The sequence below is a fragment of the Brassica oleracea genome, chromosome C1, assembly GCF_000695525.1.
Source record: "Brassica oleracea var. oleracea cultivar TO1000 chromosome C1, BOL, whole genome shotgun sequence".
NCBI lineage: Eukaryota > Viridiplantae > Streptophyta > Magnoliopsida > Brassicales > Brassicaceae > Brassica > Brassica oleracea.
The window spans coordinates 22,085,707-22,110,406 of NC_027748.1; the positions used below are offsets into that span (position 1 = coordinate 22,085,707).

At 36.1% G+C, this 24,700-nt stretch overlaps 4 protein-coding genes and 1 pseudogene across 8 annotated transcripts in view; 2 read left to right on the top strand and 3 right to left on the bottom strand.

Moving 5' to 3' along the window:
* The window catches only part of LOC106310781 (protein NRT1/ PTR FAMILY 2.10-like), a 29,601-nt gene extending 19,684 nt beyond the window's left edge, over positions 1-9,917 (bottom strand). For 2 of the 4 annotated variants that reach the window (XM_013748011.1, XM_013748003.1), the window contains exons 1-3: positions 9,829-9,917; positions 3,441-3,583; positions 3,182-3,235 (exon numbers count right to left, since the gene is read on the bottom strand). The gene's annotated coding sequence lies outside the window, so the exon portion shown is untranslated. Of the gene's footprint in view, positions 1-3,181; positions 3,247-3,440; positions 3,584-9,828 lie in introns of all 4 variants that reach the window. The other 2 variants (XM_013748025.1, XM_013748018.1) reach the window with 1 other exon arrangement.
* On the top strand, positions 68-9,536 carry LOC106335034 (annotated as a pseudogene).
* A 122-nt stretch (positions 9,918-10,039) lies between the features above and the next one.
* LOC106310827 (protein disulfide isomerase-like 1-5) lies at positions 10,040-11,668 on the bottom strand. 2 transcript variants are annotated; one of them, XM_013748056.1, is made up of 8 exons: positions 11,512-11,667; positions 11,206-11,417; positions 10,967-11,085; positions 10,783-10,863; positions 10,609-10,698; positions 10,464-10,535; positions 10,253-10,333; positions 10,040-10,173 (listed from the first exon to the last, which is right to left on the bottom strand). In XM_013748056.1, exons 2-7 carry the CDS (start codon positions 11,315-11,317, stop codon positions 10,256-10,258), a joined length of 552 nt encoding a protein of 183 aa, XP_013603510.1. In that variant the 5' UTR covers positions 11,318-11,417; positions 11,512-11,667; the 3' UTR covers positions 10,040-10,173; positions 10,253-10,255. The 2 variants fall into 2 exon arrangements, with proteins under 2 accessions (XP_013603510.1, XP_013603513.1); XM_013748059.1 differs by lacking the exon at positions 10,464-10,535 and having other exon boundaries at positions 10,084-10,173; positions 11,512-11,668.
* A 1,494-nt stretch (positions 11,669-13,162) lies between these two features.
* On the top strand, positions 13,163-16,336 carry LOC106296721. The gene is made up of 5 exons (XM_013732943.1): positions 13,163-13,825; positions 14,385-14,518; positions 14,638-14,785; positions 15,484-15,590; positions 15,741-16,336. Exons 1-5 carry the CDS (start codon positions 13,483-13,485, stop codon positions 15,780-15,782), a joined length of 774 nt encoding a protein of 257 aa, XP_013588397.1. The 5' UTR covers positions 13,163-13,482; the 3' UTR covers positions 15,783-16,336.
* Positions 16,337-19,009: 2,673 nt separating this feature from the next.
* Positions 19,010-21,809, bottom strand: LOC106323165 (E3 ubiquitin-protein ligase SIS3). The gene is made up of 10 exons (XM_013761325.1): positions 21,495-21,809; positions 21,354-21,392; positions 21,107-21,173; positions 20,961-21,034; positions 20,512-20,650; positions 20,328-20,420; positions 20,180-20,245; positions 19,951-20,073; positions 19,751-19,864; positions 19,010-19,623 (listed from the first exon to the last, which is right to left on the bottom strand). The coding sequence occupies exons 1-10, from the start codon at positions 21,521-21,523 to the stop codon at positions 19,288-19,290; spliced, it is 1,080 nt and encodes a 359-aa protein (XP_013616779.1). The 5' UTR covers positions 21,524-21,809; the 3' UTR covers positions 19,010-19,287.
* Positions 21,810-24,700: the final 2,891 nt, after the last annotated feature.

A 24,700-nucleotide genomic window follows, 5' to 3' on the forward strand; every position in this document is an offset into this window, starting at 1 on the left:
TATATATCTCATCATCTATTCTCCAAATCATATATAAAAAAAAAATACAAAACCGCAAATGTCTAAAATGACGACATTTGTTCCTCTCACAAAACTCAGGCCATTCAAAGACAACTGGAGAATTCAAGTGAAATGTTTACATTCATGGAAGCAAAACACACCTTTTGCAGGTGATACTTTCGAGATGGTCTTAGCAGATCAATGGGTAAGTTTTGTAATACACATTTCTTTCTTTCATTGTATTACTAATGTCAGAAATCTATCTAATATGACTGTGTTTTTCTTAGGGTAACAAGATCCATGCTACTAGCAAACGATCTCTCATGCAACGGATTCAACATGTCTTTCCTATAGATTCATGGGGAGTTATTGAACATGTTACCATCACTCCAGCTGGTGGTCAATATCGAACTACCAACTACAAATACAAGATGGTTATAGCAGAAGACGCTGTGCTATCAAGATCAGATTTAGCTGATGATAGAATTTTCCTATCTCTTGCTAATTATGAAGAAATTGAAAATGGGACCAAAAAGCCAGCTTTCCTCATAAGTAATCTCACTTTCTGTTATATTCATATTGTTTAAAATCATTTTTGTTAGTTGATATAAGTCGTTACCTATGTTTCTCTTTTTTATCTCACAGATGTTATAGGAAGAATTCATGAACTTGGTGATGTACAGACTGTTCAAGTTTCTGGCGAAGACAGAAAGAGGGTTCAGTTTCGTTTAGTTGACGCAGAGTTTGTTTTCACAACACTTTGTTTTCGTTAGCTTATACACTTTATTTTTCGTTTACTAAATAACATGTTTTGATTTCGTCAGAGGAAACAATCTAGCATGCTGTCTCTGGGGAACATATGCAGAGCAACTTGAACCGTTTACTGGCAAAGATCAAACAATTATTTGTTTGATCAGGTTTGCAAAAATCAAGGAATTTAGAGGTATTTGTTTTGACTCTTATAACAGTAGTTGATTAATTTGTTTTTTGTTCGAATTCAAACACTATGTTTAATGCCTAATAGGAGAGCTGCAAATCACTAATGCTTTTGATGCTTCACGTCTGTTCCTGAATGCAATGATCCCTGAAGTTACCCATTTAACTGAAAGGTTTTTCTTTTGTTATGCTTTATATATTATTACATGCGTATCTTTCATATCTAATTTTTAAAATGTCGAAATTTTACTGATCTTAATGCATTTAAGGCTGTCAAATGATGATCTCTCTGTTGCTCTGGTCCAAAAACCATCTGGAAAGAAGGATGGTAAAAAAAAATTATATAACTGGAATGATGCTGAGATCAAAACAGTTTGAGAAGCCGCTGAGGCCACTCAGGTACATTATACATTTTTTCAGAATTTAATTGTTTTGCCTTATGGTTATGAGCATTGTAAAACAAATCGATTTTAATTTTATAAAATATTTAGGTGGAGATTTATTTGCAAAATCATATGTACTATGTACTATTGAAGCAATAGATACAGATTGGTCTTGGTTCTACATTGGTTGTAACCGGCACCAAAAACGTGTCAATAAGATTCCTAATGTTGATTATGGAAGGATGACAAAGAAAGATAAGCCTTTGTTTCGTTGTGAACATTGTCGTTCTAATATCAACTAGACCATGACCTGCGCGCCAGCGAGAGTATGAATTTTCAGTTTTTAATTATTTATTTTATTAAATGATGTATTTGTAATATTCGTTCATATTATATTTATTAAGTAAATATTTATTTTTTGCATCTTAAACTATCTATTTTTTTACGAATGTGTGATATCATATAAAAAAAATGAGTATAGAGTTAATTAGATAATTTTAAAAACGGAAATTTTTCTTTCGTGTACGATATCATATAAATAATGATTCGCCCAATTAACAAAAATCATGATTATTTTATGTGTAATTTTTTTTTATTTTGACCATTTCTTTAAAACTATATTAAATTTTACATATTTTAATTAGAATATTTTTAATGGTTGAACCCAAGTAAGTGGTGATATTTACTTAAACTAATTATTGACAGTTCACATATTTTATTTGATCCAATTATTCTTACTATATCCTGAGTTTTTGTTTTTTTTTGTTGTATAGATTCAAGCTACATTTGGTTGTCAAAGATGACTCTGCAACATGTAATTTGATGTTGCTAGGCTCTGTTGGTAAGTCCATCGTTGCAGTGGATGCTGAAGAATTATGGGATGGCTCTTATGAGGAGGTATATTTTGATATGAATTTGTGCTTTGCAGATACTATTTCCCACGATAATAGTTTAGATTTAACCCCCTTATATTTCTACTTTATATCAGATTGAAGATCCAGAGATACTACCAGAACCTATTTTTAGTTTGGTGGGAAAGTCTTTCTGTTTTGGTATTTTCATAAGGTCAAACAATGTCACAAATGGTTCAGACACTTTTGTTGTTTTAGAGGTTTGTTCTGGAGATAAAGTTCTTACTATCGAGACTGACTCTCAATCTAATTCTGATATGGTCACTACTTCTTCTACCATGTCATCTGGATCAGTAAGTATATTTTTTATTTATTAAGTGTTTACCTTACATGTTGTTATTACTGTGTGCGTAATCATAGTTTCTAACAAAGCCTAAAATTTTAAATGGATTTAGGCCATGATGTTGGATCAAATTTCCTCTGATGAATGTCCAACTCCTATAACAAAGCGCAAGGAAGATGATTATGACCTACAGGACCTAACATCTTCTTCCAAGAAACAATGCATCAAGATCATCAAACAAGAGAAGACCAAGAATGATTAGGTTGAAGATCAAGTTTCTTTCCGATATCAAACTCCTTTCCCTATTTTTCAAGTTGTTGTTATGCTTTGATTTACTCCGTACTTTCGATTTGAGGCTTTGTGCTTTTTTTTTGGTTTTTTGTGTTATTTGAATTTCCTATATTAAATAATAAGCTGGGTTTTTATGTGGATTGCATTAAAACGATGAGATATATTAGATGCATCCTATATTTTTAGTCATTCTTTCAAAATTTAGTTTAAACTAATATAATGTAATTACTAATTACTAATCAAAACAATCTTATTCAGTTCACACAACAGCCTAACTAACCAATCAACTCATATAGTTCTAAAGTAAAACTATACTAACTTGCGTAATCTAAAGGTCTCAAACTGACAAAAGAGTAAGATTGTTTAGAAGAGTATACCTGTCTTAAAGAGTATGAATGTTCGAATATGCTCCATCTTTGTTTCTCATGCATCTGTAGTTTTACTAACAAAGGCAATATCAATTTACATGCAGTAAAAGTAGGAATCTATATAAATGTCATACAAACCCCCGTTAATGTTACATATGTTTAAAAATAATATTTACTAATTAAACTTCATAATTGTAACTATTATCCTAACTTTAAGGTAAGTATATATTGTCAATCTAAAATTACACCCCGTAATATAGGAGATTACCTCAATATATGCAAATCTAATCTTAAGCTCTCCCATTCTTCCCACAATTTTTTTCTTCTTTGTGGTCGTACAAGGAACATTCCTAGATCCAAACACTCAAGTGATGAATCGCAAGAGAGGAAACGTCCAAATAGGATTTGACACTGCCAAAAAAAACAAAACCGCATCATGCAGTGATATGCCTAACCTTGAAGAGATTCAGAGGTTTTCTAATCCCATCTCAAACCAGCCGATTCCATTAAGTTCTATTTACTTTAGACTCTTCGAAACTATTGAGAATCAACATGTTCCAAACTACACTATTCCTCCATATCAACAAATACACAAGCTTTCACCGCAAACACCTTTAAATAAAAGAAGATGTATCCTTGGTAAGTGATTCATCTAAAATGACCTATTAACTATCATCATGTACAATCATCAAGTTCTATAAAATGTATTTCATTTTCTAATGTTTCTAAGGTCTCGAAAAGATAAAAGACCAAGTGAATGACATCCCAGTGTTAAGCAGTTGCTTGACCTCATTATCAAGTAAGTGTTTGCTTGGGTTATTACTGTATATATATGCTCTAACCTGTTCATTTTTCATACTCATTTCAACTTTCTTTAATATTATAACAGAGGATCTACAAAAGAGGAGTTTCAAATCTATGAAAACTAAGGGATTCCATCAAACCAGAAGTTCAAGTAATGTATTGAAAGACATTACTAATATAGAACATCTAAGGAAAAAAAATGCAATTCATCATCATCTACATTCGATGCGTCAGCTCAGTCCATACAAGAAGAAGATGGATTAGTCGGAACTTATTTGTTTGGAGGTAGCCAATCTTTTATCAAGTGTATGATTTTTTATGCTCTTTGGTACTTAAATATAATTGAAGTTTTTGTTTAACAGGGTTCATTGATACAGAATGGCCAGCAAGTCTTTGAATGTTCTTCTCTAGAGAATACTGATACAGAAAATGAGGACTCTGATTTAGATGATACTATGGATTTTGAGCCAGAGGTTGAGCCAAACGATAGAGAGAGAGTGGCACCTAATTCAGAACACACTGTTGATGTTATAAAGGCGCCAAAACCACCTAACCAAAAGTGTTTTAGTGAAAACGGTATTGATTCTGTGTGTTTTCTTGATTCATTAACACGTTTTATGTTCATCTTTGTCTTATTTAAGCATGTTTCTATTTTGATGTGAAATTTGTAGAGTACTTAGATGAAGGTGATCCGGACTACAATTGTTCTCATTGTGGTGCTATCATGTGGTATGGAGAACGGCTAAACAAGCGGAGAAACGCAAAGAATCCTACATTTTCATTATGTTGTATGCAAGGACAAGTGAAATTGCCGTTGTTGAAGGAACCACCAACAGTCTTAAAAAATCTCTTGCAAGGAGATGATCCAAGAAGCAGACATTTTCAAAAACATATAAGGCCCTACAATATGGTTTTTTTCCTTCACTTCTCTTGGTGGAAGAGTAGAGAGGTCTCTGAAAAAAGGTAGAGGCCCTGATATGTTTCAGCTTCAAGGAGAAAATTATCATTTATTGGGTGCTGGTATCACACCACCTGAGGGAGGTACACCAAAGTTTGGACAGCTATATATAGTTGATACGGAGAATGAAGTTGAAAACAGAGCAAAATGTTTAAGGTATAAAGTTTATTTTTTAATGAAAAACTGTGCTTTTAATAGTTTAGATTACTAACATTGTTCTTTTTATTTTTTTTTTATAGCTTGGGTAAACAGAAAATCCAGGTCAAGAAAAAAGATCATCTCAGAAAAGATATTATAGAGACTTTAATGAAGATGTTGAATGAAGTCAATCCATATGTTAAAAAGTTTAGATCAGCAAGGGACCGCTTCAACACAGATCCTGAAAATTCTTTTCATATGAGGATTGTTAGTGAGAGGTTAAAGGATAGAATGACGTATAACACACCCACAGCTTCAGAGGTTGCTGCGCTGATTCCTGGAGATTTTAGTCTTGATATGGACAGAAGGGATATTGTTATACAAAAAAGTTCAGGAAAACTACTGAGAATAAACGAGATTCATGCTTCCTATCTTGCACTTCAGTATCCTCTTTTGTTTACATATGGTGAAGATGGATTCAGACTTGGTATTAAGAAAGGAGCAACAGAAAAGACAAAAAACCAGAAGAAGCCTAATATCAGTATGAGGCAATGGTTTGCTTTTCGCCTACATGAGCGTAAGAACGAATCGCATTCTCTCCTACATTCTAGAAGGCTATTTCAGCAGTTTGTGGTGGATGCCTTCACAACGATTGAGACTAATCGTTTACGCTATTTGAAGTTAAACCAGCCTTCTTTGCGATCGGATAGCTATGACTCTATTAAAGAGTCTGAGAACGCAGGAAAAGTGGATATGAATGAGCAAGGAACTGAGTTTACATTACAAGCTTCATTCGTAGGGAGTCCTAGATATATGAAGAATTGTTACTTAGATGCTATGGCAATATGTAAGCATTTTGGATTCCCTGATTTTTTCATCACTTTCACATGTAATCCCAAATGGCCAGAGATCACAAGATATGTTAAGGCGAGGAAGCTGAAGGCTGAAGACAGGTCAGACATTATATGTAGGATTTTCAAGATCAAACTTGATTCATTGATGGATACTCTAACCAAAAAAAATATTTTGGGAGAGAGACAGTCATGTAAGTTATACCTGTCTGATCTGTATATTTAAATTGTATTCCTTACGTTTGCGTTTATTTATATTTTGACTAAAATGTTTTTTAAACAGCTATGTACACAATTGAGTTCCAGAAACGGGGTTTACCACATGCTCACATTCTATTATTCATGAAGAAGTTAAAGAAGCCTACAACAGACGATATTGACATAATCATTTCTGCTGAGATTCCTAACAAGAAGGAAGAACCAGAACTGTATGAGATCATTAAAGATATGATGATTCATGGTCCATGTGGACGAGCAAATACTAATTCTCCATGTATGGAGAATGGCCGTTGCTCTAAGTCATATCCTAAATCATTTTCTTAGAAGACCACTATTAATAAGGAAGGATTTCCGGTTTACAAGAGGCGTCAGCAGTCAGAGAACTTTGTTATGAAGAATGGAGTGAGATGTGACAATTGGAGTGTCATTCCTTATAACTGGAAGTTATCTCTTCTTTACAGAGCTCATATCAACGTCGAGTGGTGCAACCAAGTTGGGTCTATAAAGTATTTATTCAAATACATTAATAAAGGACAGGATCGTGTCACAGTTGTTGTTGAACCACCAGACAACATTGTTGCAAGTGAGTTAGGAGATGTTGAGCTTAATAAAGAGAATCTTGATAAGAAAAGGAATGAACTCAAGGAATTCTTCGATTGCAGGTAATAGCAGCATTGTTTTTCTTTACAGTATACCAGTTCATTAATTAAGCTGCGATTTTTAACTATATGTTTTTTTTTTCAGATACGTGTCAACATGTGAAGGAACATGGAGAGTATTCAAATTTCCTATTCACTATCGATCAACTGCTGTTGAGAAGCTTAGTTTCCATCTCCCCGGAAAGCAAGTTATTACATTCAGAGGGAAAGACAAATTGAAAGCAGTTGTCACCCGGAAGCTCATTCAAAATACAATGTTCTTAGCTTGGTTTGAGTTGAACAAGATTGACTCCTTCGCAAGAACATTGACCTATGCTCAGATCCCAAGCTTCTATACTTACGACAAAAGGTCAAAGAAGTTCAACAGGAGAAACGAGGATTTGCTTTGGGGAGGATTACCTATGCTCCTAGGACCCAGGAAGATGCTTATTACTTGCGTGTATTGTTGAATGTTGTCAAAGGACCCACGAGTTATGAGGACATTAAAACATACCAAGATGTTCTCTATCCAAGCTACAAAGAAGCATGTTATGCTCGTGGGTTATTAGATGATGATCAGGAGTACATTGATGACATAGTAAGAAGAAGTTTTGAGAGCACATCAAGTGGGCTGCGGAAATTGTTTGTTATGATGCTTATGAGTAACACTTTATCTAAGCCGGAGTCAGTATGGGAAAACACTTGGATGTTTTTGTCTGGAGATATCGAGCACTCTAGGAGAAGGAATTTTAATAGACCAGGTATGTTTTTAGTTTATGACCTGAGATTGTTCAATTTAGATACATGAATTTAAGTTTTAGATTCTTGCCTTTTTCATATTTATTATAGGTCTGTTTCTGAGTGATGACGACAAAAAGAAGTATGCTTTACTTGAGATTGAAAAAATATTGAAAAGGTCTGGAACTTCTCTCGCCAAATTTGATTCTATGCCTAGACCGCCAAAGACAAGTAGCCACGATGAAAATGTTTTGGTGCTAGACGAACGCAGCTACGAGCGTTCTGCTTTGTTAGAGACTCTTCGAAGAGATCTTCCGAAGATGACGTGCGAGCAAAGAAAGATATATGAGGAGATTCTTTCTGCTGTTAATAAAGGAGATGGTGGAATGTTTTTTGTCAGTGGTTTTGGTGGAACAGGGAAAACTTTCCTATGGAAATTGCTTTCTGCAGCTATCAGATCTAGAGGAGATATTGTTCTAAATGTGGCTTCAAGCGGCATTGCATCACTGTTGTTGCCTGGTGGTCGGACAGCACATTCCAGATTCGGCATTCCTCTAAATCCAGACGAGTTTTCTTCATGTACAATGAAGCATGGAAGTGACCAAGCTAATTTAGTGAAAGCATCATCACTTATCATCTGGGATGAAGAATGAGCAAGCATTGTTTTGAGGCTTTGGATAAAAGTTTATCTGATATTGTTCGGAAACACGACACACAACCATTCGGTGGAAAGGTTATCGTGTTTGGTGGTGATTTTAGGCAGGTTTTGCCTGTTATAAATGGTGCTGGTGGAGCTGAAATAGTTATGGCCTCACTTAACTCATCCTATCTTTGGACGCACTGCAAAGTTCTTAAGCTCTTCAAGAATATGAGATTGCTATCAGCAGGATTGTCACCAGCAGGGGCAAAGGATCTCAAAGAATTTTCAGAGTGGATATTAAAAGTTGGTGATGGTAAACTTTCAGAGCCTAATGATGGTGAGGCAGAGATAGAAATTCCCTATGAATTTTTGATTACAGACTGTAATGATCCTATAGAAGCAATCAGCGAAGAGATTTATGGCACAGAAACTTCATTGCATTAAAACAAAGAGGCCAAGTTTTTCCAAGAGAGAGCTATCCTCTGTCCAACTAACGAGGATGTTAATACAGTTAATGAATATATGTTGGACAAGCTAGAAGGTAAATTTCGCTATTTTCATCTATTGATTTCGCTTTCTTTGTATTTGAGTCTTATTCTCCAAATATATATTTTCTCTTTCAGGTGATGAAAAAACTTATAACAGTGCTGATAGCATTGATCCTTCTGATACAAGTGCTGTGAACAATGAAGCTCTTAGTGCTGATTTTCTAAACACAATTAAGGTTCCTGGTTTACCAAACCATAGTCTTTGACTAAAGATTGGTTGTCCTGTTATGGTTTTGAGAAACATAGCTCCTTCTGATGGCTTAATGAATGGGACGAGACGGCAGATCACTCAGCTAATGGATTTTATTGTTCAAGCTAGGATTATAACAGGAGAGAGGATTGGGGAGATAGTTGATATTCCTAGATTGCTAATAACCCCTTCTTACACCAGATTGCCTTTCAAAATGAGAAGAAGACAACTGCCTCTTGCTGTGGCTTTCGCAATCACAATCAGCAAAAGTCAAAAGCAATCACTATCTCAAGTAGGTCTTTTATCTACCAAGACCTGTCTTTTCACATGGTCAGTTATATGTTGCTGTTTCTAGAGTGACTTCCAAAAAGGGATTGAAAATTCTGATTTTAGACGAAGATGGTAAACCACAGAAACAAACTAAGAATGTAGCTGAGGTAATACAGTATGTCTATTTCGAAGTTTTGATGTTTTTTCAGCATATGTTTGGATGCGTTATTTCCAATCTGTTTTCTTCTGAAAGAAAGTACAGACTAATACTAACCCATTACATATTATAAAAACTATTTGTTCTTTGCAGATCTCAGAAGTCACGTGTTCTATGGTGGAAGCATGCTTGCTGGTTCACAGAGTTCTCTGATAGTTATGCAAACAACATTTGTTTTCTTTTTCAACGAATCTGGAATGCAATAAGTTTGTTATTCTTTTGATATAGATAGATGCATGAGTTTTTTAGTCTTTAAAACAATATCAAAATAAAGCGCATGTTATATAAGACTATCATTAACATATACCCTTACCAAGCAACACTCAAGCAAGTCAAAACAAAGCATACTAACTAAAGGCAGGGTTCTCTAATCTAAAACCTTATTCTACACTGCCCTACTTCAGAAACCTTACGACTTACTTAGAAGAGATAAGTAATAACTAACCGTATTATAAGATGTTGATCCCCAATGGTTGTTGTTTTCTTTTGCATCTTGATAACTGATACTTTGACCTTTCCACGTCCAACATCATGCTACAGATTTAAAAAGTTTAAAATCAGGGCTTAGCTCTGATCAACAAACCATGGGACCTCAACAAGAACAAATTTGTAATTTCCTATTGAAAAATGATTAAAGCAAATATCTAACATTTTACCAGATCTGTCCTATGTCGTAGTGACAACATGGATTCCTCGCAGCAACCAGTGGTAGTAACAGCTTGCAATATCAGCATCAGCCAACTCTCCCTCTTCTTTCATAAGTTCACTACATCTCGATAAGTTGATTCCCCTGGAAATGATTATTGTGTAAGGAAAAAAGCATTAAAGTAATTTACCTACAAAGAACTTTAACAAGTTCTTTGACTTACGACTTACTCAAACATGTTACTTGAGCCAGTGATCCTCACAACACACAGGTCAATCTTACACTTCTCTTTTAGCACTGCATCCTGTGACAAAAAAATTACAACATGAGTTAGCTTGCATTGCTAAAAGAAGAGCTTGAAAAACATGAGCTTTCTTAGGCTAGCATAAATATCAGAACAACACTTCACATATATATAGAAAAAAATATTGTACTTCTATATTGCTTGGTGATGGATCTGCCTCGAGCAAATACTTGGAGTTGAGTTTGTTATCGAAAGCAGCAACCTGTTCAAGAAAACAATAGATTAATCCACAGTGGCTTGTAGCTTTATGACTGGAACAAGCAGCAGAAACTTACAACAGTTTTGTTCGCATCCTCTATTCCGAACAAGGTCAAGAATGGCATCGCAAGGTTCTCATTTGTTATATCAATGTATATAAACATGAGCTGCAAGAAAATTAATAGTATACGTTAAGAGAGAACCTAAGAACTAAATCTATCTAGCCCTTTTAGACTCAGCGTCAGAATTACCTTCGATTTAAACCTTCTTGCAATATCTTCAAGAGGCTGAGCCATACTCTGAAAATCATCAGCCTTGGCAAAGATCATAACCTAACTAAGGAAGAAAAGAGAAAAACAGAACTACGATTAAGCACACAAAGATAGACTTGCAACTGGTATTCTTTTACAAACTGCTGTGACAAAATCTTCAAACCTGAAGCTTAACAGAAGTGGAATAAACCCAAGCAGTATTGCTTTCACTCGATTTTGTAATCAAGGGAAACTTTTTCTTGCCTAGAAACTCCAATATCTTCTCCATTTTGTAAGATCCATCTACATGAACCACACAAGACTTTTCATCATGATTCCAATAAACCATCACAACAAAAACATCTTAACAAAAGATCAAACCTATCAACAAGAAAGGTCTTCCACAATCAGCAGCAAGCTTACCATACTTAGTGTACCTTTCCGCCTTAGTTTTAACCATGCCAATAAACACATCACTAGCCTTGAGCTCAGGAAACAGAAGTTTCACAACACCATTAACACCGTTATACGTCATCTGATTCTTTTCCGATCTGAAACCACCTGAGGCTTTTTCTTCGTGATTAAACAGGAGACGGGATCTATCTATCCAATTGTAGTGTCTTCGTATTACAAAACTGTAATGGATATTAGAAAATCATAACAAAGAACATAGATTAGAACAACTAACCGTGAATGTAGAAAGTTAAACATAAATCTACAAACTCGAACCTATATTTGAAATCTCCAGAAGTAATCAATAGATCTATCTTCTTTCATCCTTTGAGTGAAAATTTCACAGCAGTTTAGGGATTTGTCGAGGAGATTAATGGAAGGCACCGACAAAGAGATCGACTAGATCAAGAGATCTTTCGTCTGAAAAAAAAAAGACATAGAAGGGTTACGTGTTTCTGTTTTTTTTTTCCCGGAAAAAAGTGTAAAAGGGCTTTGATAACTGTTTAAAGTCCACTCTAATCTGGGTTAAATATTAAAATTGCTAGACTTATCTAATCTAAAAAATGTGGGTTGGGTTACTATAACAATTTTATTTTTTGCTGACAATATTATTTTCTTGAATTATGTTAAAAATCATTAAAAATATTGAGTTAGTAATCCAAGCCATATTTGAATAATTTTATTAAACTTCCAAAATCTACACTAAACACTCTAATATTTTACCCTATAATATTTTAAAACCAATTTTACTGCAAAAAAAAATACAAAAAAAACACAAGACAACGTTATAATCTAAAATTAAACACAAAACAAAATGAACACCAAACACCAATGTCAAAACTTACTAACCTATAAAAAACATCATTAATTTTACAACAAACCAAAAAATTTGAATTACCGGTTCCATACATCCGCGCGGGCGTGCGGGTCAAAATCTAGTACTGATTAATAATGAATACACGTAATTTTTACTCAGTGTTCTATCAAGTTTAATTTATTTAAAAACTAACAATACCTAATATCATATATTTATAGTATAATAAAATGTATCTATAATATATAAAGGAGTAGAAGATTAGGAATTACTTTGTAAAGCTTTGGGATTCTCTGCTTTACCCAAATCAGTGCCAATCCTATAATATTCATAATTAATGGCAGTAAATTACTTTGTAAACTATATAGGACAAAAGCAAAAAAAAAAAAAAGTTATGATGCGTGAAGAACAATTAAGGAATTGACCTTTTGAACCAGCAATCGAAGATTCGTTCCTCGCTGAGGGAGGACAACAAATTTTAGGTTTATGTCAAAAATATGTCTATATTATCTGATAATATATTTTATTTTAATTGGTGTTCACGATTTGAAACATGGGACATGTGTATGCATGTGAAGGCGACAACTTACAAAATATAACGGAGACACAAGTACAAATCTCTGGTTAGTACATATTAAACGAACTCAAAATAACGAGGCGTAAGACTAATTTATGTATTATAGAAGGCACTATTGTTATCCAATGACCTTTCGGCTGATGAAAGAGGCTCACATTTGAACCCCGTCCACCTCTTATATGGCCACTGCTTTTTTGGCATATTCACTTGCATCTATCATTTTAAAATAGAAAGCCATTCCTCCATTAATTACTACTATAATACATGTAGGTCCTTTTTCTTATTCAATTATATAATCAGTATAAATAATATCAACTGAACAAGTAGTTTGGTCGAAAAGGAAATAAAAATCCCGTCAGCATTTTAGTGGTTTTTGACGTGAGCGGCGAGATTTGCAGCGTCATTTACATGTGGAAAGAGGTTAAAGAATATAAACACAATTAGTTGGTATTGAAAAATCTAAATAAAAAGAAATGTACCAATATGTTTTTTGTACTGATTTTTTAGAACTCAGATCTCAACTAGTATTTCTTAAACTTAATTGTTCTAGTTCCATTCAATATTCGGTTGCCGTAATTTATTAATGTAAACAGTCCGTTTTATTATTTTGTGACCTCTGCATTATACAATAATTCCAACTTGTGAACTCATATATTCACATCACTAACACATATACATATATGCATAGACATATATATTTATAGTTTTTTTTTTGATCAAAACATATATAGTTTAAATACACAAATCTGAGTGTTTATAAAAGTCATTGTACACTAGTGTCTCCTCTCTCTCATCCTTTTGGTATAATTAGAAAGAGTGGACATGTTTTGAGTCTTTCTTGAGCCTCCCAACAACCATGGCCTTGCTTCCGGTGAAGCCTCTATCTTTCCACCGCTTTCAGGTTTTCCCCCGGCATCTTATTACTCCGGCTGTTTCAACAGTTCCGGCAATGGTTTCTGCCGGTTTCAAAAGCCATCATTTCGTAGGGCTCTCTTCTTATGATCTATGTATCCATGAATCTGTAAGTCATATGAGAAGCCTAAGGTCGTGGAGTAATCGTCGCCGAGTAAGCAAAACCGTCGGCGTGTCTATGCCGGTGGCTTCGGCTGAGGATTTACCGGCGGCTTCTTGGGATTCATGGAAGCCCGATAAGACCACGGTGGCTCCGTCACCTAGTGACGTCATTTGGCCTGCAGCAGGTTAGTTTTTCTTATAAATATAAAAAGATTGTCACAAAAAAATGAAAATAATTGTTACACAGCAATTTTCTTTTGTCCGAAGCCAAGGGAGGAGAGAGACAGACAGTGAGATCGTGTCTCTTCGAGCGACCAAGTAGCTATTGATAATAACTGTTTGAGGTTGACCAGTTCTTGAATTTAGTAAGAAATAAGAATCGTAACTATTAATAGTTATTAATTAATTCGTTTTTTGCAGTTGTCAAAAAAATCTTTCTTTTTTTTGGTAATTCGTATAATCTGTACACATAGAAACAAGATTGTTTGTGAATTATTAAAGATTATACGTATTATAAAATAGTTATCGTCTATGCAAATCTTGAGAGGAGGCATATATTATTTAGTTGGTTTATATATATTCGAACACGCATGCAAACGAAATTACTTGATAAATTATAGGTCACATAGCCTTCATGTATGTCTAACCTTGGATCTATGATCGGGTTGATGAATCAAATATATGTATGGATGTATTGAAAAAAATTAAAATGTTTTCTATTAATATTTTCTGGTACGAGAAAAGGAGCGTTTGCGGCTATGGCAATAATGGGAAGGATAGATCAAATGTTAAACCCTAAAGGGATCTCAATGTCGGTTGCACCACTTGGTGCCGTTTCTGCCATTCTCTTCACCACTCCTTCTGTACCTGCTGCTAGGGTAATTTTCGCATCTCTTTTCTTGCCATTGAAACGCTAGTTACGATAAACGTAACATAAAATGCTAGCTACTACTATTGATCAAAACGGTGATGGGTGGTGCATGTTTATTCATTTCAGAAATACAATATATTCATGGCTCAAATAGGTTGTGCAGCCATTGGAGTATTGACTTTCTCCATCTTTGGGCCTGGTTGGCTCTCCCGCAGCATCGCACTCGCTGCTTCCATTGCATTTATGGTCATTGCTCGTGCTAATCATCCTCCTGGTAATTGAATTCTACCTTCTTTTTAAATAATTTGGTATCTTTGAAAGTATATAAAATTTCCATTACTAAAATTTTGAATTTATTTAAACATCATAGCATTAAAACTTTTGAATTAATCATCATAGCATAAAAAGCATAAAAACTTTTACTTTGTTAATGTATGTTGAAAGGGTTAGAAATATGAGAAACAGATAGCGAACGGGAAATATGTGAAATCTGGAATATCAAATCCCTTCCATTTCCAAACGATTTTTTTTTATCCCAACTAAATCAAAATCAATAAAAAGAGTGGCAGTACGTAGATTTTGAATAGCGAAAATTTGTTTAATAGTTCCATCTACAAATTCTTAGTATTAGCCCGTTTTCAACCCTATGCTAGAAACATTTTATTCTAGAAACTAGTTTGAACTTCAATATCAATTCCTCGTTACATAAAAAAACATGAATATGGCGTTAGAGTTCTATAACACGGAGATATACAAGTACGGCCTCGTGAATGAAGGAAATCAGTTCTATAAATTCCATTTTCTTGAATATATTATAAGATTTTCTTTCAGTCTGTTCATACTTTTGTACGTTTCCTTATTGATTCATATTTCCTATGATTTATATATCTGAACTGAAATATAATTGATTATCTTCTTTTGACAAAGTATAATTGATTAATCTTTTCATATAATTTATATATCTGGAAACAGCGGCAAGTTTACCACTACTGTTCATAGACGGGGCAAAGTTACAAAAGTTAAACTTTTGGTACGTATTATTCCCCAGTGCAGCGGCTTGCATCCTCCTCTGCTTCCTCGTAAGGCTTGCCTAATTAATACATCTTCTCGTTTTCGTCTTCAATATATATATTTTAAAATTACTTTCTCATCTGTTTTCATAAACGAGTTAAGGATATTACTGTTTTCATGCTGTCAAAATATGTTACTGGATGTTTTAAACTTTGCAGCAAGAGATCGTGTGCTACTTGAAGAAAAACTTGAAATTTTGATGAATGGAAAAGGGAGAAGTCAAGAGTGTTATATGCATGTATAGACACATTGGTGGAGGAGTTCATGTGCAGATTTTTTATATATATTAGACGTTTATCGAAGATGGTCGACGTACACATACATTAAAAAAATATATACGTACAAATATACATACTTTCACAAAACTTGTTTTTTCTGGGGGGTTTTTACGTTGAGCTCAGATATTTTAATGAAACAATATTGCATACCAGTACTATCTATCATCATACATCTTAGACACATGGACACGGTATAATTAAGATTGTTTTCTCGATCTTTACAAAAGTGTTCTATGGTTCGATGGAAAATCTTGTTCTTATGACGGTGAGTACACACTCCAGATGTTCAAAGTAGAAATTCACAGTTGGGTGATTATTAGGTTTTTGTGTTTCTTTCAATATATAGTCCACTAGTTAGTTATACAATTATTCGCAAAACTTTTGACGATTATATATCATTTCACTATGGTTACAATCATAATAAGACATTGTTGACAGGGATGTTTTTAATTGATTAGTTCACATGTTTGGAAATTTTGAGGTATTACAGGAAAATTCCCGGTTATCATAAGAATATGAGGAGGTATTATTATATCTTCCACATTGCGTTATTTTATGTGGTTACAGGGGAATATTTATATACAGGGTGTTTTGAATGGTACTATCAACATTTCTTATATTTTCTACAAAATAATATACCTGAGCAAGAAATTTTTGTTTGTTCTTCAGTCAATAACAATTTCATATCAATCATATAGTCTTTCTCATTCGAAACTAGCCATTACCCAATCTCACCTTACGAAGAATGTAAATCATTTAGTCCTAAATTAGCTTTTTGTATGACTACTGGAAGCTATTTATTTATGCATTACCTGTGCCTGATTTCATATATGTGTAGCTGTATTCCTCTTTTCCCGAACAAGTAGAAGAAGCAATCGAAAATATATAGTATTTAGGATTAAGTGCAAAATGATCATGATGATGAGATAGGAGTTAATACGCAAAATGACATTAGTTTTAGTAAACAATCAGATCGTCGTAAAAAAAAAAAAAACCCCATTCAGATGGATTAGGTGAGTACACAAAATACTTGAGATTGTAATAAAAAAGCGGAATTTATTCTTATTTGCCCTACTACCTCTATGGTTTATTCTTATTTGTCCCACCTAATAAATCATTTAATTTTTTTTCTTTTAATTACAGCAATGCCAGTAAATACTAAACTACCCTTAATAAACTTACAAAACTACAACTAAACCTAAGCTAACTCTCTAACCTAATCAAAGTCTTTTCTTCTCTCCACTTCCCCTTAAGATTCGCGTCCCGACCACCCCGACTGCACTCATTTTCCTCTTTTCTTTTTGGCGGAAACCCTAATCGACGAAATCACCTTTTCTTCTTCTCCTTGTTCGAAATCATCCGAAATCAAGTGCGACGAATCACCTCTCTCTTACAGAAGCCTTCGATTTTGTGTGTCTCCTTCAACAGAAGCCTTCGGTTCCATTTTCCTCATTCTCGAAAATCCGGGTAAGTTTTTTCTTTCATCCTCTTTCTTTTGAGTTCTATGTTCATTTGTAATGTGGGTTCAAAAATAATTGGTAGAAATTTGTGTGTGAATGGTTAAATGATTATTGGAATGGGAAAATAGAAGCAATTTGAAAGGGAAGCAATGTGGATCTTTCTAGAAATAGGGTTTAAAAGGGAAAAGATTTATCTATGTTGATTGAAAGCGATTTGGTTATAGTTCTTATTATTACTAGTGTTTATATAATTGTTTGTGTGAAACTTTGGAATGTAATGATATGAAATTGAATGTTGGATAAGTGAAACATAAATATCCAAATTGCTTGTCTATGGTGATTGAGTGTAAAATTGTTTAAATTTGTGAGATTGAATGAGTGAATGTTTGAATTTAAACATATGGAAATGTGAAAGTGAGTTAGAGATTATATTGAGCTAGTGTTAAATGTTTGAGTGTTATGGTTGAGCATATCTACAATGAAAAAGTGATGTTTGCATTTCAAGTTATGCAGATTGAAAGCCGATTTCAGTTTCAATTATGAATGAATGTTTTTTGTTACAGGATATCCAGAAGATCGAGATAATGACAGGACGAAAGCGTGGAGGAAAGAAAAATACTAAGCAGAAGAAAGGAAAGTCTGCAAAAAGAAACATTGCTCATGTAGAAGAATAACATGTAGAAGAGCTTTCAACTGGAAATGATAGTGATGATCTGTCAGCACATGGAAACGAGACTGATCATCCTGCACAGGAGAATGAGACTGATCATCTGTCAGCGACATCTCAGGTACTCATTCCCAAAATTATTTCTCTCGTTTTAGTTAAAAAAAATTGTTATTGTTGGTGTATTACTGGTGCAACTAGTATTACAAGGAAAAAAAATTATATGACCCTTATTCCTACTGGACATATTAATAAATAAAATGCTAATATAATTTTATATGGTTTTCAGGATTGCCAACTATTGCCACCTGATGTGCTATACTTCAAGAACACCGAGTTCACCAAGAAATGCAAGATACAAAGCAAGTGCTATGTGAGTAACACGGTGGCTATCATCAAGAAGCTTCAGCCTGAGTTGGAGTGGTTCGAGAACCACCCTCAGTTTTGTCATATTTTTCACATGCCCGATGAACCATACTTGAAGCTTGCTGGGTGTGTGGATGCTTCTATTGCGAACCATTCCCTTAAAAAAGGGAGATGGCACAGCTTGGTTTGCGGTTAATGGCGTGCCCATCCGGTATACTGTTTAGAACATCTCTATTGTATTATTCTATTTTTCAAAAAAAAAAATGAAGCAATTTTATAATGTTTCATTTCAACTCAACTTAATTTTGGAGTAAAAATGAATTAAAAGAATTAAAAACCATTATTCTATTTTATTAAGAATTTCATTTTCATTAGACTCAAAACTAAAATATGATTAGAGAAGATTTAAGTTAACTCATTTTTGAAGTAAAATGAAATATTTGAAAACGTTTTTATACATAAGTTATATAGTTCAGGAAAAGTTGCTCTTTTATGAAAAGGATTTGAGAAAATATATAGATTTTAAATGGGTAATGAATTATGAATGTAAACATAAACTATACAATTTTGAGGTGTAAATGTGTAACGTATGCTATGAAATTAGTTAACTGCTCACATGATTTGGGTAAACAAAAATAGAATTTGGTGACAACCTGAAAAAACCATAACTAAGCAAAAGTAGTATGAACATCCTCTACCGTTAAAGAGTATGGACATGTACAGTTCTTCATTCCCAATGTAAAACCCCAAATATTGTTTTATTTTTTCCTTTTCTTTCAACCCCCCAATTTATTTACATTGTAAGACTGTCAAAGGTGAAAACTTACAAGGGGTAGGAGGACTCAAAATGTTCTAATTATTTTATTTATTTTCCTTCGATCAGTCGAGAGTTAGTAATGAGTAGAATAACCATAGACTCGACGCACACTTATGTCTCTCATCTCCCAGATGGAGATCGACCAGCCAAGACAGGAGGAACTCCACCGTTCTCTGCAGTCTCCAGAGCGGTGTCAGTATGGACCGGGTGAATTAGAGACTGAAGTCTCAGGAAGTAGCTCTCGCTTTGTGGGTGGCTTCTTATGTACCGAGCTTCTGTTGTTTCCGTGTTCCCCTGTGGGGGCTGTTGTGTTGATGAGCTCTGGAGATTGGATAATGCGCTGAGATCAAGGTCTGGAAAGACTGAGCACCGGCACCGAGGACATTTCACGTTCAAACGCAGCCACTGGTCTATGCACTCCACATGGAAATTATGGGCGCAAGGTAAACCTCTAACCTGTAAAATTCAGACAATTTCCACTCATCTAAGGAATAAAAGCAGGCAAACACAGTATTGTAGCAAAACTTATGCATAAGAAGTTGGTTAATCCCCTCACAATGTTAGGAAAAGAGATGTTTAGTACCTCATGTCCAATATGGAACTCCTCTAAACAGATTAAGCATTCACCGCAATCATCTGGGACGGCTTTTAACTTGAACTTTGGAAATTCTTGTATGAGTGCCTCCACAGCTTCAGTCTGGATAGAGTAGCTTCGAGTCATATTCACGTTAAGGATAGTTACTTAAATGCTTAACGTACTGAGACCAAAACGACGAGACTTGCCTGAGCAGGAGTCAAGTAAAGTCCAGGATGGTATGCAGCAGCAGCATCTTGACTTATGCCTCTCATCTCTTGGCCCGCGGCTTCAAATGCCCAGTCAGGAACCCTAATCATGTCAACTAAAATCTGGCCACAAGTAAACAGAACAAGTGTCAGAAGATAACTGCATTTCCGCAAATGATCTTCTTTGTATAAAAGAAGTGAAGTTGAATAACTAGATCCTGAAACTCACCCCGAACTCTGAGCTCGGGATTCCCTGCTGAGCACGTAATACGTGCACCTGTCTTCGCGCCAACCACTATCAAGTAAACTCACATAAGTGCACTCATATAGCTGGCGTGTCCTCTTCAGAGTAACAAAAGGCTTGATGAGAGTCTTACCTTTCCGACACAGATGCAAGCAATGCAGAGGAGGCCAGAGTAGCTGAATATCAGCCAAATGAGGAAACCCCATTTTTGGCCTTCTTCAGGTAACTATCACAAGAAGAGAAATACATAATAAGGCTCAGCAGCAGGATTTGAAACAAGAATAACCATATGGGCATGATCATGAAAGACTGCTTACACAGCTTCTTGCCCTTGTAAACCATATTGTACCGATTACAGTCCAAGCCCACAGAAATGGATAGAGCAGAAGAGATAGGATAGAGAGCACCACCACTCTCCCACAAAACCCAATGTTCCGCTGTTGACTTCCAAAATCCCTAATAGATGTGAAACAAAATTAACATCAGACATTCATATATCCTTGCTACCTAACAAGATAAGAGAAACGTTGGCAGTAGCTCTCACTCAGAGATCAAGCTTGCAATTCTAAAGATAACCCAAAACTCAACTGAAACTGCAATGAACGTTGATGTTTTTCCATTTTCCTCATAATATAGACCTTTTTCAATGAACTAGAAATGCTTAAGAAACAGTCCTTTTGCAATAACAAGTCTAGGAGAGAACCAACAATTTACAACAAAATCAGAAAATTAAGAAAGTGTAGGAGGAGCTTTGGATGGGACTTACAAGCCAAGGCCAGCAGCAAGACCATTGTCAACAAACATTAAGACGCGGAAGATAAAGACGGTGGTGTAATCAACCTGAGGAAGTTAGAATCAAATGAAAAAAGCTCACAGATAATAAACAAGAGGTCAAGTGAGGGAGGCAGATACCACAATCCATATATGCAAGGGGTAATGGCAAGTATGGTATCTCTTCCAATTGATAGCTACAATGATTCTATCAACCATTAAGGAAACAAAATCGACAAGTTCACCTTAAACCCTATAAAAAAATCAATATGAGTTCCTCAATTCCATGAGAAGACCAAAACTAAAATTGAATCTTCAAGAGTAAAAAAGGAAGAAAATTTCGCAGAACCCAACACCCAGAGAGAGAGAGAGAGAGAGGGAAGGATACACACTAGTTGCAAGCATCGACAATAAGAACCCATCGTACCTGCACAAATTTACCAACAGAAAGTTAACAAGCCAGATGGGAGTGATCTCCTTTAGATCGATGCAGATTAAAGAAATGGGAGTGAAGTGAGAGGGCTCTCACCACTTGAAATCGACACCTCTCATCGCCATTACAGAGGAGAGTTATTATCGGGAACCCCTACGAAAGTTTGAAGATTTCAGAAATGCTTGAACAGAATCCGAAACGGAGATCCAATCCTTAGCTGATGGATTATGAGAGGGGAGAAGAAAGGGGATTCTGGAGCCAAGTAAAGTTATTGCGATGAAGAAATGAAAGCGAAAACGGACACCTCTCGCTAAGAAAGAAGGGTTCACGACTTGATGCGTTTGTTTTCCGTCATGTCATGTTTATCACTAATGTGGATCAACGTAGCTTTTCACAGATTAGGTTTGTTCAACTTCAAAACGAATAAAAACAAAAGATTGGTACTTTACTAGGTTCAATATTGTAAATAACCATCTACATGAAAATATAGTTATTAGTTATACCAAAATTTGTCTTACCTAATTTCTAGGAAATGATGTTAAAGTAGATTATCTACTAACTTTAAAAAAATTATACAAAGGTCTGTCTTAGTTTATTGACTATACGTGGGAGTAGACTTTTTTATTGATTATCAACAAAAGAAAAAATTACACGCCACTAAAGTTTATGCTTTCAATAATGAACACAATCAATGGAGAGAAAATAGAAAACAGGAGCTTTCTTGACTAAACAGTCCATTGGAGCCAGCATTGCATCATTTCGCTATAAAAGGATGGACGCCGGTGACGCAGGGATGAGATTATGTTCTTGATGGTCTTATCAATCACACAGACCATATAGGCTGCACTCTGGATTTTAACTTGAAGCCGCCTATTGTTTCGCTCCCGCCATAAGCTATAGATAGTAGTTTGGAAGGCAAGCTTCGAGAGACAAGTATCGATCTCTTTGCAACGAGTGGAGAGGAGGGACGCGATGGTGATAGACCAGTCAGGGTCCGTCCTAGATCCTAGAAGGAACCCCACAAGATCAAGCCATACGGTGAACGAGTAGGGACAAGCGAAGAATAGATGATCCCTTGTCTCGTCGGATTCTCCACAAAGTGAACAAGGCTGAGAAACGCCCCATGCTCTGCTTCTAGCTCCGGTGGAAAGGCGGTCCTTGAGAGCCAGCCATGTTATAATTGAGTAAAGATGGATAGCTTGCGGGAACCATACAATTTTACTCCAGTACACTGATGGGTGTTGCTCCCTAATATGTTCCCATGTTTCCTTGCTGGAGAAGCTCGGCTTGTAGTCATCTTCCTCGTGACGCCATAGACAACGATCTGTAGCCGCATTGTCCACCGGAGCCGGAGCAGAGTTAATGCAGGCTATCATCGCCCGTAGGTGATAGCCACGACATCGACGGATGCTCCACTGTCCAGCAGACGCCGCAGCTGAGACCATTGCATAGCGAGGAATACCCAAAACCCGAGTTCCGGAGTCGCCTGCAATGTTAATCAATCTTCCCACACTGAGCCAGTTATCGAACCAGAACAGAGTTGTTTTTCCATTTCCAATCTCAGATCGAAGGAAAAGAGCTGCTTGGTCTCGAAGCTGTGAGAACGCAGCAAGTAAGCTTGTGTCCACGATACCCATAGCGACCTCGAGTTAGTAAGGAGTCTCCATATCAAGTTTAAAGCAAATACTCGAGACGTGTCGGCTAAGCGACGAATACCAAGTCCACCCTCTTCCTTGGGTTTACATACTTCATCCCATGCTACTTTTGTTTCAGTGTGCGTGTTCGGCGAACCTGACCAAAGAAATGCACCACACATCCCTTCAATGGTATCAAGACATCGCTGGGGGAGCCAAAAGACTGAAGACCAAAAGTTTGTGATGCTGCCGATCACTGTTTTGATGAGTTGTAGGCGACCCGCATAGGAGAGAGAAAGACTAGACCAAGAGAGTAACCGCGTACGGATCTGGTCTATTAGAGGCTCGTAATTTGATCTCGTCATTGATTTTGTGGTGAGAGGAAGTCCCAGATATCTTACTGGAAGCGACTCTGTCGGAATACCTAGGCGTTGAACCTCGTCTTTGAAATCTTGACTAATGCCACCAGCCATGAATATAGATGATTTAGCAGGGTTTATCACCAGACCAGAGATGCCCACAAACTGAGAAAGAACTTCGAAGATGCCTCCCAAGGATGAAGTTTCACCATCTGTAAAAATCATTAGATCATCTGCAAAGCTTAAGTGTGGCAAGTTGACCTCACTGCATGAAGGATGGAACCCTATACTTCCTGATTGAACAGCCTTATTTAGCATTTTTGACAGCACATTTATAGCTATAACAAACAGATAGGGTGACAATGCGCATCCTTGTCGTAACCCCCTCTCGCTTCCAAAGAAACCCTCTAATTCACCATTTATTGAAACAGAGAACGCGGCTGTGGAGAGACAGGTATGTATCCACTGGACAAACATATCAGGAATGCCCATAGCACGGAGAGCATCAGTGATGAAGGACCAACGCACTGAGTCAAACGCTTTTGGAATGTCTAGCTCGAGCACACTACGGGCCTTGATCGAAAGTTTGTGATAGTCTTTCACCAATTCCGTAGCCAATAATACATTCTCGAGGAGTAACCGGCCCTTCACAAAAGCGCATTGGTTTGGTTCAATAAGTTCCAGCAGAAGCACTTTGAGTCTGTTTGCTAGGACTTTCGAGACTTTATACAAGATGTTGCAACAACTGATGGGACGATAGTTTTTGATTTCTTTGGCGTTATCATGCTTTGGAATGAGCGTGAGAATGGTCGCATTAACACCCCTGGGCAGTAGACCGTAGATGAAGAAAGACTGAACAGCCACGACAAAGTCTTGCTTGATGATAGGCCACGAAGCTCAATAAAATTCAGCTAGGAACCCATCGGGACCAGGCGCTTTATTAGCAGGCATCGAGAACAACACATTCCTGATCTCAGCCTCGGAGATAGGACGAGTAAGTAACTCCGCGGTATGGGCAGGGCAGCGATAGTCCAGGAGCTCAGATATATTTGGAGCATTCCCCTCATTGGTGTTGTCATGCCTCTGTTTCGAGAAAGTTTCAAAGTGAGTTGCTGCAGTTGCTTTGATCAGTTGAGGATCTGTGATAATTTCCCCGGAGGGCAGGGTAAGTTGCCTAATCAGATTGAACGAGGCTCTGCACTGGACGGTTCTGAAGAAGAACAGTGTGTTCTGGTCCCCATTCTGCAGCCAAGTGATACGAGATTTTTGTCGCAGGAAATTTTCCTCGATCTCTGCCCAGTAGTTCCAA

What these genes read in the sequence shown, in the direction of transcription:
- LOC106310827 (XM_013748056.1), bottom strand. Translation starts at nt 11,317, where the DNA reads ATGACGTATAACGGTGTTAATGGTGTTGTGAAACTTCTGTTTCCTGAG. An exon ending in GGAAAGGTACACTAAGTATG is followed by an intron (nt 11,086 to 11,205) that starts GTAAGCTTGCTG and finishes TGGTTCATGTAG; the next exon opens with ATGGATCTTACAAAATGGAG. An exon ending in CATCACCAAGCAATATAGAA is followed by an intron (nt 10,334 to 10,463) that starts GTACAATATTTT and finishes TTTTTGTCACAG; the next exon opens with GATGCAGTGCTAAAAGAGAA.
- LOC106296721 (XM_013732943.1), top strand. Translation starts at nt 13,483, where the DNA reads ATGGCCTTGCTTCCGGTGAAGCCTCTATCTTTCCACCGCTTTCAGGTT. An exon ending in CTTCTGTACCTGCTGCTAGG is followed by an intron (nt 14,519 to 14,637) that starts GTAATTTTCGCA and finishes TATTCATTTCAG; the next exon opens with AAATACAATATATTCATGGC. An exon ending in TCGTGCTAATCATCCTCCTG is followed by an intron (nt 14,786 to 15,483) that starts GTAATTGAATTC and finishes ATCTGGAAACAG; the next exon opens with CGGCAAGTTTACCACTACTG.
- LOC106323165 (XM_013761325.1), bottom strand. Translation starts at nt 21,523, where the DNA reads ATGGCGATGAGAGGTGTCGATTTCAAGTG. An exon ending in TTACAAGGGCAAGAAGCTGT is followed by an intron (nt 20,421 to 20,511) that starts GTAAGCAGTCTT and finishes TTCTTGTGATAG; the next exon opens with TTACCTGAAGAAGGCCAAAA. An exon ending in AGTTCCATATTGGACATGAG is followed by an intron (nt 19,624 to 19,750) that starts GTACTAAACATC and finishes TGAATTTTACAG; the next exon opens with GTTAGAGGTTTACCTTGCGC.